A 13,179-nucleotide genomic window follows, 5' to 3' on the forward strand; every position below is an offset into this window, starting at 1 on the left:
CTCTCTGGCCTTGACTACTGTAACCTTCTTCTCTCTGGCCTACCTGATTCTCACCTTGACTCTCTTAAGTCTATCCTCAATGCTGCTGCCTGCCTCATTTTTCTCTCACGCTGCTCTATCTCTGCTGTCTCCCTCCAACAGTCACTACATTGGTTCCTCATGGCCTACAGAATTAAATTAAAACAACTCACCCTCACCTTTAAAGCTCTTAATCAATCCTCCCCTCCCTACATATCCAATCTAATTTCTACCTACACTTATGCTGCCCCCTCCGCTCTGCCTATGACCGCCGCCAAACTTCACTGATAACCTCTTCTTACTCCGGTTTCCAGGAATTTGCCCGGGTTGCTCCCCAGCTGTGGAAAGATCTTCCACATTCCGTCAGGGTAGCATCTACTCTCAAAGGCTTCAAGCATGCCCTCAAGACTCATTTCTTTATTCAAGTCTATCAGTCCTCCTCCTAACTCTCTTGTCCTGGCTATCTCCCCCAGTTAGTACCACCCTATTTGTGTCTCCCCCTTTCCTTTAGGATGTAAGCTCTCAGGAGCAGGGCCCTCTTGCCTTATGTGCTCCTTCTACTATTCCATCACCTCCTGTACCTCTTGGCCTGCTTCCCTAGCCGTGTTTTCTTAAGCCTTGGCCTACTTCTCGCTGATTTCTACCATCACTTTCACTCATTGTCCCAGAAATAATTTGATTTGCATTACCATGTTACCTGTGTGTGTATGTATATATTTTTGTTCTTTCTGTATCATGTTGTGTCATGGGTCACTGTTTTCTGTATATGTAATGTGCGGCACTGCGGACCCTTTGTGGCGCCTTATAAATTAAAGATAATAATAATATGTAACGGGCCTCATTTTCAAAGCACTAAATGGCCAAGGTACAATGCAAAGTCCTCTTTGGTGGTGCTGTACGACATGATTCTCACAGGTGCCCCTAGGTTTCTTTTGGAAGTTGGAAAAGATTTGTAGAGAAAGATGGCATTTACAGAGGAGCAGAAGTTTGCTTCAGCAAAGTGAGGATGTTCCTTGCTAACTACCATTACAATCACATTGGTGTATCAACTATTATGGAGCAGTGGAAATACAGGATTTCATTTTCTGGAATGAGGTAATTTATAAAAGATAAAGGGGTCAGGAGGACAAGGTTTTAGGGATGTTCCTTGTTGAAATGATCAGTGCAAAACGTTGGTTACATTTGCCCCTTGATTTGCACAGTTGTGTTTTGTTTTCCACAAAAGCGCTGCGATTGCGGGGTTTGTGGAGGTGCAGAGCAAAGACAGGATTTTGTTTTGTGGAGCCAAGATCATTATAATGAGGTGACGGAGTGGAGAGGGCACATTTGTAGGGGCTCCTTGACGTTCAGAGGGGCAGACAGCCATTTCCACACCACAGAAGCTGCTTTATTTCTGCATTTACTCTGACTTTGCCCAACATAAAAAAAAAAAAATCAAACACACAAAAGTGCCACGTGCAATAAAGGCTGCCTTGATGTCCCATCACTCTTATGATTTGAACCATTAATGATACTAAACCAAGCAGTAGGGTAATGTTTAATTTAATGAAAGGGCTTGGTCTAAAATGGTAGGGGTTTGGACTTAATGTTATGTTGATAGATTTGCACAGTGTCCCCATCTCTCTGGAGATCTAGGTGCATTTCTAGTATGCGGAGGTGTGTGAAGAGCGAAGAGTAGGTGTGCACGTAATGTGGACTGGGTGAACTGTCTAGGAACAACATTGTACAACCAAACTGTTTTAAGTTGTGCATCTAGTAACTCCAAGAAAGAGACACCTCCTCACTGCCCTAACTCAGACCCCAGACTAGACTACAGTTGTAATATAAATACTTGTATGACGGTATACTTATAGAAATGTGCCTTTCTCCACTTTCTGCCTTGTAACAAAATCACTATAAGCCTTTGCAACCCTTGACAGGTTCGTTAGCATTTTCCCTCTCTGCCCAATAACCTGATCCTGATGGTTGTATTTCAAATAGCCATACAGTGTTCCTGATCCCTGGACCCTCTATATTATCTGAAGATAAAAATACAATGTTTATATGAAGAAGAATGTATTCATCTTTTTCAAAAACCGCATCCATTTCCAATGCCCGTCAGGTCACAACGACCCCGAGGAAAGGTACCTCAACTGTGGAAGTGCTGCTACACTTTCAGGAAGACATTAAAGCATAGAGGACTGGACATCTAGAGACCTAAATGCCAACTCCTTCAGGCCTTCCTGAAGGATTAGGAGCAGGAAGGAGTGGTGAAATCTTCCAGGGGACCCAGTCACGAGCCGTTTATCAATACATCATCATCAATTATTTATATAGCGCCACTAATTCTGCAGCGCTGTAAAGAGAACTCATTCACATCAGTTCCTGCCCCATTGGGGCTTACAGTCTAAATTCCCTAACACACACACACACACACACACACACACACACACACACAGACTAGGGTCAATTTGTTAGCAGCCAATTAACCTACCAGTATGTTTCTGTAGTGTTCAGATATATGCGTGTGGGAGAATTGAAGGGGACCTAGATTAGGTGATATATCACCAGCTAATAGAAGCAGGGAGGAAGAAAGGTAGGAAAGATTATTGTAAGATGTGTGTCTTTTTAGTTTCTGGCGGTAGGGTGAGGCTGTTAAAGTTATTGAATTTAAATAGGAAAAGAGTTTGAGTGTTCACTAGAGGTGAGTGAAGTAATGAAGGGGCAATGTGGACAGAGGTATGTGTTGCAGGATGGGTGATGGATGATATAGTCCTAAAGATAATGCCATTAAAGGAGAGAAAGAAAAATAATTTGGTAAACATTGGGATTTATTAGTTAATAGCAAAAAATGAGGGAATTAAAATAATGACCTAGTTGCAGTGTCCTGTGTAATCAGAGAAGTAATGCAGAGTGAGGCTGCAGTAGATGTAGTTTATTCCTGGATGTCTGGATAGCATGGAGTAATGATGTGAGTGGGTGGAAGTGTTGAATGGAGAGTAATAAGGCACAGGTGATGGAGTAGCTGAGTTCTTGCAGAGTTCAAAGTAAGCTTAATTTCTTCCTACTTCTGATGGCAGACAAAGCCTTGAGTAGAATTGAAAGTACAATGATGAGATAGAGGACTGAAATAGCTGTAGCATGGGTAGGGAGTGGCTGAGCAAGTAGTACAGCAGGCTGATTAAACAGAGGGGATGTTGCAGGGAAAATAAACTGACAGAGAAAACAAACTTTCATGAGCGTAGTAGAAAATAAGATCAGAGTCCAAAACAGTCTTCTTGTGGTGTGAAGCTTGTAGCCAGGGAGAGATGAAAACATCAGGAGTAGAATATGGAGTTTCAAGTGAGTACTGACTGTTGTCCTTGTGTAGCTGTGGTAATAGGCAGAATGTTCTTCTCCTGTTTAACTCCGTTATAACTCCGAATTATGCTAGTAATATTTTTTACACTTGTAACTATACACTTAGAGCTATATATTCTAACCATGCAGCCAGTCTACAATGAATATACATTGTTAACATACACGTGATCAGTGTTCTTCAATCAGGCCCTCAATAAACAAACAGTGAAAGGACAGCATACCTCGCACAAGAATTTGCACTAAATTTCAAGCATTCTCTGAAAACCCACCTTTTCATGCCTAGCTTATAAAATCCTCAACCACCCTCTTAACCTCCCTAGGGTACCATATTACTACTCTCTACACAGTTCACATAAGACTTGCATGTGTCCTTTCTATTCTCAATCAACCTCTGACTTCCTGACCAAAATTGCTGTGTGACTGGATTAGATTGTAAGCATGTGAGCAGGGCCCTCTTAGCTCTCTGTTGGTTTGTAAAACCCAGTCTAATTTTAATACTATTGTTCCCAATTGTAAAGCGGTAAGTAATATTCTAGCGCTATAGTAATGTTAATAATTATAATAATAATATTGTTCTAACAAGATCCAGAGTATGTAATTGTTCTTCATTTTTATTAGTTGGTTGTCAATAGAGAGATAGTAGTAAAATCTCTTGGTTGATATGGAAAGAGGAAAATACTTTGAGTAAATGAGCAAGATTAATTCCTAATACCAATACTAATACTACTTTACAACACAAGGCATGTAGTTCTACTTAACAAGCAGATGTAATTGCTACTAGAAACAATAATGTAAAAGTAAGCAATTTCAAGGAAATATCTTGCAAAGGTTCAAAGAAATCCAAATCAATATTGAGATCCCAATGTGCCACAAGAGGTTTAATCCTAGATTGTAATTTTAATTGCTGCCCCCCTTCACTGGAACGACCTCCCTCACTCCATCCGTCTCTCTCCCAATCTGTGCTCCTTCAAACGGGCACTTAAAACTCACCTATTGCTTAAGACCTACCAACCATCCATTTAACCTCTCATCTCTTCTGCTCATCCTCCCTTGACCCCTCATCTCTCTCCCCTTTGATTCACTGGCTCCCTTTTGTGCCTGACTTTGTTTACCCTCCCTTAGGATGTAAGCTCGAATGAGCAGGGCCCTCTTCCCTCCAGTCTCCATACCTGTTCTTCTGCTCCGTCTCTACTGTATCTGCCCTCCCGGAGTTTCTGAAGTACTGGTACTGTGTGTTTATTGTTCTGTACTGTTCTACCCTGTATAGTCTACTGTATAGTCTACTGTTTGTACTATGTGCGGCGCTGCGGAAACCTTGTGGCGCCCTACAAATAAACGATAACGATAATAATAATAATTGGTTAAAAAACTTGAAAAATAAGGCCAGCTTGGGATCAAGAAATACACGGAAGACAGATACTTAAACTTTCAGGGTAGAGACAGTCAGACCTTTATTAAAATCATAATTAAGAAATTCCAAAATACTTGAGACACTGGCAGATGTGGGATTTTTTTTATCTTCTATTTAGATCACAAAATTAATCTTTTCCAGATTCTAAAATAATAGAATTATTTTTCAAAGAGAGGGAATCTGGATTCAGGTGAAGAACTGGTTCCTGATCAGCATGGTAGAGGCCAAGGTTGCTCCTGAAGCATTAATCAAGCCACTGCAAATCATGGGTGTCAAGGCCAATATGGAAGGATTGCAACTACCTCTTTCTTAGTTTTTCTCGGAGTGTGAGCAATAATGGGAAAAGGTGTGAACACATACCCTAAGCTTGATGTTCTATAATATTGACAGAGCGTCTACTCAGAGTGCCCTGTTGTTCCTGCAATGGGAGTAAAACTACCTTGGCATTATGGGCTGTTGCAATTTCTGAACCAGCAGCTGAAAGACTTCTTCATGTAAAGCCCATTCTTCTGGTGGATCTGACTCCTGCTGAGGTGATCTGCTATGGTGCTATTGTCTGCTAAATGAAGTGCAAAAAGGCACTTCAGATTGTTTTCTTCCTATGATGTCACTGTTGTTACTTCTGACATTATTATTATGCTCTTGGTGTCTCCTTGTTTGTTTATTAAAGAAAATATTGTTCTGCTATTGGAAAGGATCTTGAGATGTTTGTGTTATAGAAGACTGAACATGCTGAATTGCACGCCAAACTGCTGTCATTCCAAGAAGATCTGCCTGCAGGTGTCTTTCGATCTTTGGTCATGTGCTTTGTATCACTTCTGTAAGTAAATGAGCTCCCCAACCTGTGCAGCTTGAATCTGTCAAGAGCAGCATACACTCAGGTTATGAAAGCATCATACCTTCGAGACTTCTTAACCTTGGACATGGCCACCAGTCACTGTCTTGTGATCGTTAGCATTACATTAAAATCGCCTTACTCAGCTGACAGAAAAAAAGACACCAGAGTGAAGGAGGAGTAACCCTATATGCCCTCCAGGTGTTTCTTATTACCTGTCTCTACACAGCCGACTAAGTCTGCCATGGAGCAAGTCAAGGAAATGCATATATTATGCCAAAAATATTAGCGTACACACATCTCTAAATTATGGTTTGCTTTATACTTTGTATTTGAAACAGAAACAAGTGACAAATACAAGTGTACAGCCAATAACAGATACACAATACACAAGATCCACATATTGTATAAAACAATGTTTTCTTTTTATCATTTTTAATTACAATTGTTTTGCTTCTTAAATGTCCTTTTTCCCCCTAATGGATAACTGTAATTGCTTTGCTTGATGTACAGTACATGAGCAGTACTATGTATAGGAGGGAGGTACAGGGAGCCATCTAGAGGCGACTCTATGTCAGATTGCTCTAGAACAGTCTGTGCGTTTGCATAAAAGATTTCTATTCCTTCAACATTTCTGCATTGTCTCATATTTCCATGACGTCAGAATGTAATACAGCGCCCATTGAACCAATATACTGAGAACCTTGGTGTGTATTACCTACCATCCTGTTGCTTCTCTCCTGACACTGCTACCAAGTGAATTTGCTCAGACTATTGCCTGAAAAAAACACTGCTGTAACTGGCAGATTGGCTAATTTAGTACTAACTGGATGTTGAGTCTCAATAAAGGAGAGGTATGCAGTATTCTTATCAGTTACAGCACTGGCTGCTCTCCCATCCCTGTTTCATGCAGTGGTAACACAACGTAGCTTTGTAGTGGCAGCACAAGAATCCTCACAGTGCAGGTACTAGTGGTCGTTATTGAGAACCACTGTTATAGGATGTTTGTTACGACTATCTAAGGTATCAGTCTTCTAAAATGTAATTGTGTACCTATGTAAACAAATTTAAGAAAATGTTTTGTTTATGCCATCATAAATTCATCTCAAAGAAGGCACGAAAACAACTAAAATAGAAATATATTTGTATCAAATGTGTAGATGGCCATGATTCTGGGGTACTTCCTGTAGCAACTATATTGTAAATGAATGGATAAATTATCAAACAAAACAACAATTCAACATGTTGAAGCAAAGAGATAAACAGACTATAACAATAGAAAATAAGGTCACTTTATATCTTCTGATAGGGAAATTAATTGGGAAGAGAGATCAATGTAGTGATCTAGTCAGGGAGAATATGATATACTTAAGATATGTTAATTGAATAAAATACTTTACACTTCAAAACATACCAACAGCTGTACACCCACTTAAATACATCGGAAAATGGAAATGACCTTTAACCTGTATGGATTCTCTGATGTTTAATAAGATCTGCTTTCTGTGTAAAACATTTCCCACAATCAGAACATGAAAATGGCTTCTCACCTGTGTGAATTCGCTGATGTTTAACAAGGACTGTTTTATATGCAAAACATTTTCCGCAGGCTAAACATGGAAAAGGCCTCTCACCTGTGTGAATTACCTGATGTCTAACAATATCAGATTTCTTTGTAAAACATTTCCCACACACAGAACATGGAAATGGCTTTACACCTGTGTGACTTTTTATGTGTCTAACTAGATCTGATTTATATGTAAAATGTTTTCCACAATGAAAACATGAAAATGGCTTCTCACCTGTGTGAGTTCTCTGATGATTAAGAAGAAATGTTTTACGTGGAAAACATTTACCACACTCAGGACATGAAAATGGATTCTCATCTGTGTGAGTTTTTTGATGTTCAACAAGCTGTAGTTTCTTAGTAAAACATTTCCCACATTCAGAACATGAAAATGGCTTTTCACCTGTGTGAATTCTCAGATGTATAACAAGATGTGATTTCTGTTGAAAATATTTCCCACATTCAGAGCATGAAAATGGCTTCTCACCTGTGTGAATTCTCTGATGTTTAATGAGATCTGTTTTCTGTGTAAAACATTTTCCACACTCAGTACATGGGAAAGGTTTCTCGCCTGTGTGAATTCTCTGATGTTTGACAAGATCGGCTTTACGAGTAAAACATTTTACACATTCAGAACATGAAAATGGCTTCTCGCCTGTGTGAATTCTCTCATGTTTACTAAGATCGGACTTCTGTGTAAAACATTTCCCACACTCAGAACATGGAAATGGTTTCTCGCCTGTGTGAGTTCTCTGATGTAAAATTAGTTTTGAACTCTGGGTAAAGCATTTACCACATTCAGAACAGGATATAATTTTATCACTTCTATGTTTAACAATATCTAAGTTATCATGACAACATTCCTCTAGAGTAAAGGTATTAGAAGATATATCTTCACTGAAAAGCACTTGATGTACATTCGGCGTAATGGTGGTTTCTCCAGGAGAAACTGCTGTGATATTTTTGTGTTCAATTTCACAATCAGGAGATAAAATGAGATGCTCTGAGGTATTCCTGCCGTTGTGTCCATCTGCCGAGAGTGGAAAAATGGATTAGAAGTTATCTTCATTTCAAGAAAAAGGGGAATGAGACAAAAGAAACAGATACAAATCTGCAGAAAAGGGTATATAAAACAAAAAACATTCAGGACAAGTATTGAAATATATATATGTATATATTTTTTTAACATTGCTCTTTCTTAAACTGGCCCTATGTTAGTGCATTTGGCTGTGGAAATCTGAAATTTGTCAGAATGAGAGATAAAAATTGGTCTGGAAAGCAACAAAACAATTGAACCAGAAACCAGAATATATTACTGGGCCTGAAGAATCGATATGCAGGGTCGGGGGTCTATAAATAAAGGCCAGATTTAAGCCCCCTATACTAACACCAGTGAATATGGGGAGGAGACTGGTCAGATCTATTGGCTGGTAGCTCTTAAAGCCTTCCAGTCTCCCACTTAACTACCTACCTTATACTCTGCCTCTCCCCCTTCTTTCCCCTTCCTTGCCTCCGTCTCTCTACTCTCCCTCTCTCCCCTGCGTTCTCCGTCTGTCCACCCCTCCCCTTAGATTGTACGCTCCTCTGAGCAGGGCCAACTCTCCTCCTGTTTCCACCACTTCTAACTCTGCTCTCCAGCTACTTTGCCCTCCTCCTCGAGGGTCCTCCACCCCACGTCCACTCTCGCTCCCTCCTCCCTCTGGGGGTCTCCCTGTCTTCCGCGCCCTCCTTTTGGGCCCCGTCATTTGCGGATACTCCCCCCCCGCCCTCACTAGCTGTGCATTGAGCTTACGGAGTTACTGTGCTTTATGTTTACTGTACTGTGCTGTCTCACCTTGTATTGTAATTCGTTTTTGTCCCTGTACGGCGCCACAGACACCTTGTGGCGCCCTATAAATAAAAATTAATAATAATAATAATGTGAGGAGAAGAACAGGAGTCTAATAGGGGCTAATACTGCTTTTGTAAAGTATTAATGGTTTCCAGTTTTTTGTGTCCATTTCCTCCTACAGTGCAAAAATATTCTGGTAAGTTAATGTTAGTTCGTGTGTGTGTTAGTGTGATAGAGAGACTATAAGCTTAACTTGGGAAGTGACTGATGTGAAACATTGAAAACATTATCTGTAAAGCACTGAGTAATATATTGACTCTATATAAATAAACATTAATAAATTAATGGGTCCAAGCACTGAGCAGATAATTTTTACTTATTAGTTTGTACTAACAGGCGAGGGTGTAGTATGAGAATGTTGTAGTGACTGAACAAGGAGAATACATAACTATTTTTTGTTTTTAGGGTTTGTTACTCACCTGTCCCAATATTTCTAGAGATTTCCTCCTCCTTAAACGGCTGATCACCCCTCACATATGTTTCTTCTGCCTCTATAACTTCTACTTTAATATAATTCATGTCTTCTCCCTAAATAACCCACAAAAATAATAATGACTAAATTAAAGGGGTCATCCAGTTTAGAACAAACTAATTCAAATTAAATCTGTTCCCTGTGTAGTAAGAGCCCCCAGCCGGTAACTTTCTTCGGCACCTGACGTGAAAAACCGGCTCACTCAAGGACTCTTGGCGCTGGCGGACTGTCCAAGGAGCTATATTGTGGCGCCATGGATGTGGGTGCAGGGAAACACACACAAATCTGGACTTGACTGCATTCTGCTTCAGATAACAGGGAAGGGATGGAGGACAATTTAATTAATTGTTTAAAAGCTGAAAACCCTTTAATGAGATAAGATGAAACAGAAAAGTACAAATTTATAAGACCCACATAGCTTCTCTATAAATCATTTAGGGTACAGTAACTTTAGTATTTCAATCTACCCAACAAGTCTCTGGGATACTGTGAATTTCCACTGTACAATTCAATTGAGCAGCGATATCTCTCTGGGGTATTTCTATTACTGGGTCCATCTGTAGGAGACTCAGAGTGACTGAATGCACTGTTTATACATGCTATCAGATAATGTGTATATCTAGGTGGCCTCTTTTAACTTTTCTCTGCTTTACTGTAATTAGCCTCCTCTTATCCAGTGATGAGAGGGGCCGGTGATTCACTATTATCAGATCCTTGTGTCCCTCTAAATACTCCCACTCCTCCATTGAGAAATAGACAGTGACATCATCACACCTTATAGGAACCTGACACACACAATGATACAGTCATCACCCAGACACATCCCCTGGTGTTACTGTATAATGTCCCATTCCCAGCAGTCACCTCTCCAGTCAGCAGCTGAATGATCTTGTTGGTGAGTTCTAGAATCCTCTGGTCATTGTTTCTCTCATGTATCAGTGAGTGAGGTGGAGGCACCGTGATGAGGCTCTGGGTCCTACTCAATACTCCTGATACCGGGGGATGGCTGCTGGGTGTCACACACTCACCAGATGTCTTCTTTGCTACTGTATACTCCTGTGTATTAAGAAACAATAATAAAGTGTCCAGTGACCACATCTTCCCTCTGATGTCAGAATGCTGGACTACTTATATTATCTGTATTTATCTTTTTCACTGTATCCTGTTAAAGCTATTGGACACACTGCTTTACATCTATCTAAAAATAACATTATGTTTCACTCCAAGCCCTAAAATATGACATTCCCAGAATCCCTCACCTCTCCAGTCATATCCCTGTATTATTAGTAGAGATAAGAATGATGTCACTGTGACATTCCCAGAATCCCTCACCTCTCCAGTCAGCAGGTAGATGATCTCCAGAGTGAGATTTAATATCCTCTCAGTCTTGTGACACCTGTCTTTGTCCATCACAAAATCTCAGAGGTTTTGTTTTGTGAGAATGATTAAGGGTAAGATGACCTCTGCAGACAGATACAGAATATATAAGAAATGTCATATGTGCAAGAGTCATAAATTTCTTGTTCAAACCTGGGATTAGTAATGTAAAATGTTACAATCAATCAGTATTGTTGTTACTCCTAATCAACTACACGCTTCAAATCTGAGAATTATGACATCATAATTTTCATGTTCTTAAAACAGGTAAACGGTTGACTTACGTATTAAGTAATAATTTACTAATTGAAGACTAATTTCCCTTTTAAAATAAAGTGGATTTGGAATTTAATTTAATACCCCCTTATCTGAATGGCAGAGGTGCCCACTGTCATTTTCTCTGCATAGGGGTACTTCTGATTAAATTATACTTTCGAACAATTCCCATAGATTGTAAGCTTGCAAGCAGGGCCCTCTTACCTCTACGTCTGTATGTATTACCCAGTATTGTTTTATTAATGTTTGTTCCCAACTGTAAAACGCTATGGAATTTGCTGGCGCTATATAAATAAATGTTGATGATGATGATGAACTAATTAGCAGATAAAGCTGCAGTAGATAGTAATATGGCCCCACCTTCCGCTTTAATGTTCTAAGCTTTCAAAGATACCATGCTGGGATCTTCAAACGTAATTACATCATCAGGAGAAATCAGCAGAATGATGTGACCTGTTCTGCAAATCAGGTCCTTATTTGTGATGTGTCAACTTCATTATGGGTCTCACCGAAAAAAAGGAATTTGTTCCTAGTGGAGTGGTTACCCCAATTCGAGAAGAGCTTTGAGGTCAATCCACTTTATTAAACATGGAATTAGTCTTTAAACTATCTAAGTATTATGCACCAATATATGTTATGGACAAAGGTTTCCCTGCCCCATGTGCTAACCAAGACTCCCCCTTAATCTTTAGGTAGCCAAAGAGAGGAACTGCGCAAATCAAGGATGTTCCTAAATGAATGTGGTTTAGCGGTACGTAGACATAGACTTTTAAAATGAGGTGCAAAAGCAAGATTTTAGTTTCAAATACAAGTCTTGAATTCCTTTGAGAAGGTGTTGGTTGGAAATTTATACTGGAATGCAATTTGAATTTCCGCGCTAGTGAATTTATAGGTTCACTTCCTGCTAAGTAATGTTAAAATAAAAAAAAAGTCAGGTCCATCAAGTTCAACCTTTCATAATGTCCCTCTGAAATATTCCTTGGATTAATCACAAACACAGTGTTCTTTATTAATTATAGCTATGGACATAATTTCTTGTGATAACAACTTTAACATCCATTATTACAACACAAGTAGTGTTTTCTTCTTTTTAAAGTGCCAGTCATACAGTTTACATCCAAAATCAACTGCATCTCGTGTGATCATTCAGAGACAATTAGAAGTGTGTCTTGAAAACTGGAATAATTTCTAGTTTGATGAGGTCAAAGGGTGCGTCTGAGGAGCTGGCTTCTGCTAGTATACAGGCTGTTATCTCATGAATACTCATAGCTGCCCAGAAGATGGCAGACTTCATGCTGGCATGTAAAATATTAAATATAACAGAAACTGCACAAATGTAACATACAGTAAATGTGTTATATGGGCATTTATGAATATATATGAGACAATATATACAAATATAACAATGGGATGAGCAGAAGCTGTTTTATAATGATACTCTATGGAAGACAATAACATAAAGGTACTAACAAAAAATCAGTTGCAATGATTCACCATCACTGACCACTACTGATATAATTCTGTGTATCTCATGTAATAAATATAATTACCTGCTGTCAGAGCCTTAAATGTGTCATCTCTGGTTCCTGAAAACGTCACTTCCGGCCTGTGCGTTCCACCTGACTCCCAATCAAGGAATTGCTGGGCGGAGTCATGGAACGACGGCCCTCACCGACCACGCCCCCTCTCGCTGATTGCTCGGTGCTGTCATCTGGTGCGTTGTGTGTGACGTCACCGGTACTACACTGGCAGGCTGTGAACCAATTCTCGGCGGCCATTTTCATGTAGTCCAGTTCTTATAAATCAAGGCCGTAGGGGTGAGATATAGTACTTTACTCCCGTCTTCATCTTTAACTCTTTATATCACTCGTTATATACAAAGACGTCATCTTATATTCACCAGGACTACAGCTACATGGGTAGTTCTGCACACTGACACCGCGATATAGACGGTAGTGTTGTAAACTACATGTAAAGCAGAGTGTAGAAAAGC

General features: G+C 39.7%; 1 protein-coding gene across 1 annotated transcript; it reads right to left on the reverse strand.

Moving 5' to 3' along the window:
- Positions 1–6,021: 6,021 nt before the first annotated feature.
- LOC142159895 (uncharacterized) lies at positions 6,022–12,841 on the reverse strand. The gene is made up of 5 exons (XM_075214751.1): positions 12,737–12,841; positions 10,866–10,996; positions 10,398–10,589; positions 9,481–9,589; positions 6,022–8,200 (listed from the first exon to the last, which is right to left on the reverse strand). The coding sequence occupies exons 2-5, from the start codon at positions 10,941–10,943 to the stop codon at positions 7,065–7,067; spliced, it is 1,515 nt and encodes a 504-aa protein (XP_075070852.1). The 5' UTR covers positions 10,944–10,996; positions 12,737–12,841; the 3' UTR covers positions 6,022–7,064.
- Positions 12,842–13,179: the final 338 nt, after the last annotated feature.

Source organism: Mixophyes fleayi, chromosome 6, assembly GCF_038048845.1.
Source record: "Mixophyes fleayi isolate aMixFle1 chromosome 6, aMixFle1.hap1, whole genome shotgun sequence".
Classification (NCBI taxonomy): Eukaryota; Metazoa; Chordata; class Amphibia; order Anura; family Limnodynastidae; genus Mixophyes; species Mixophyes fleayi.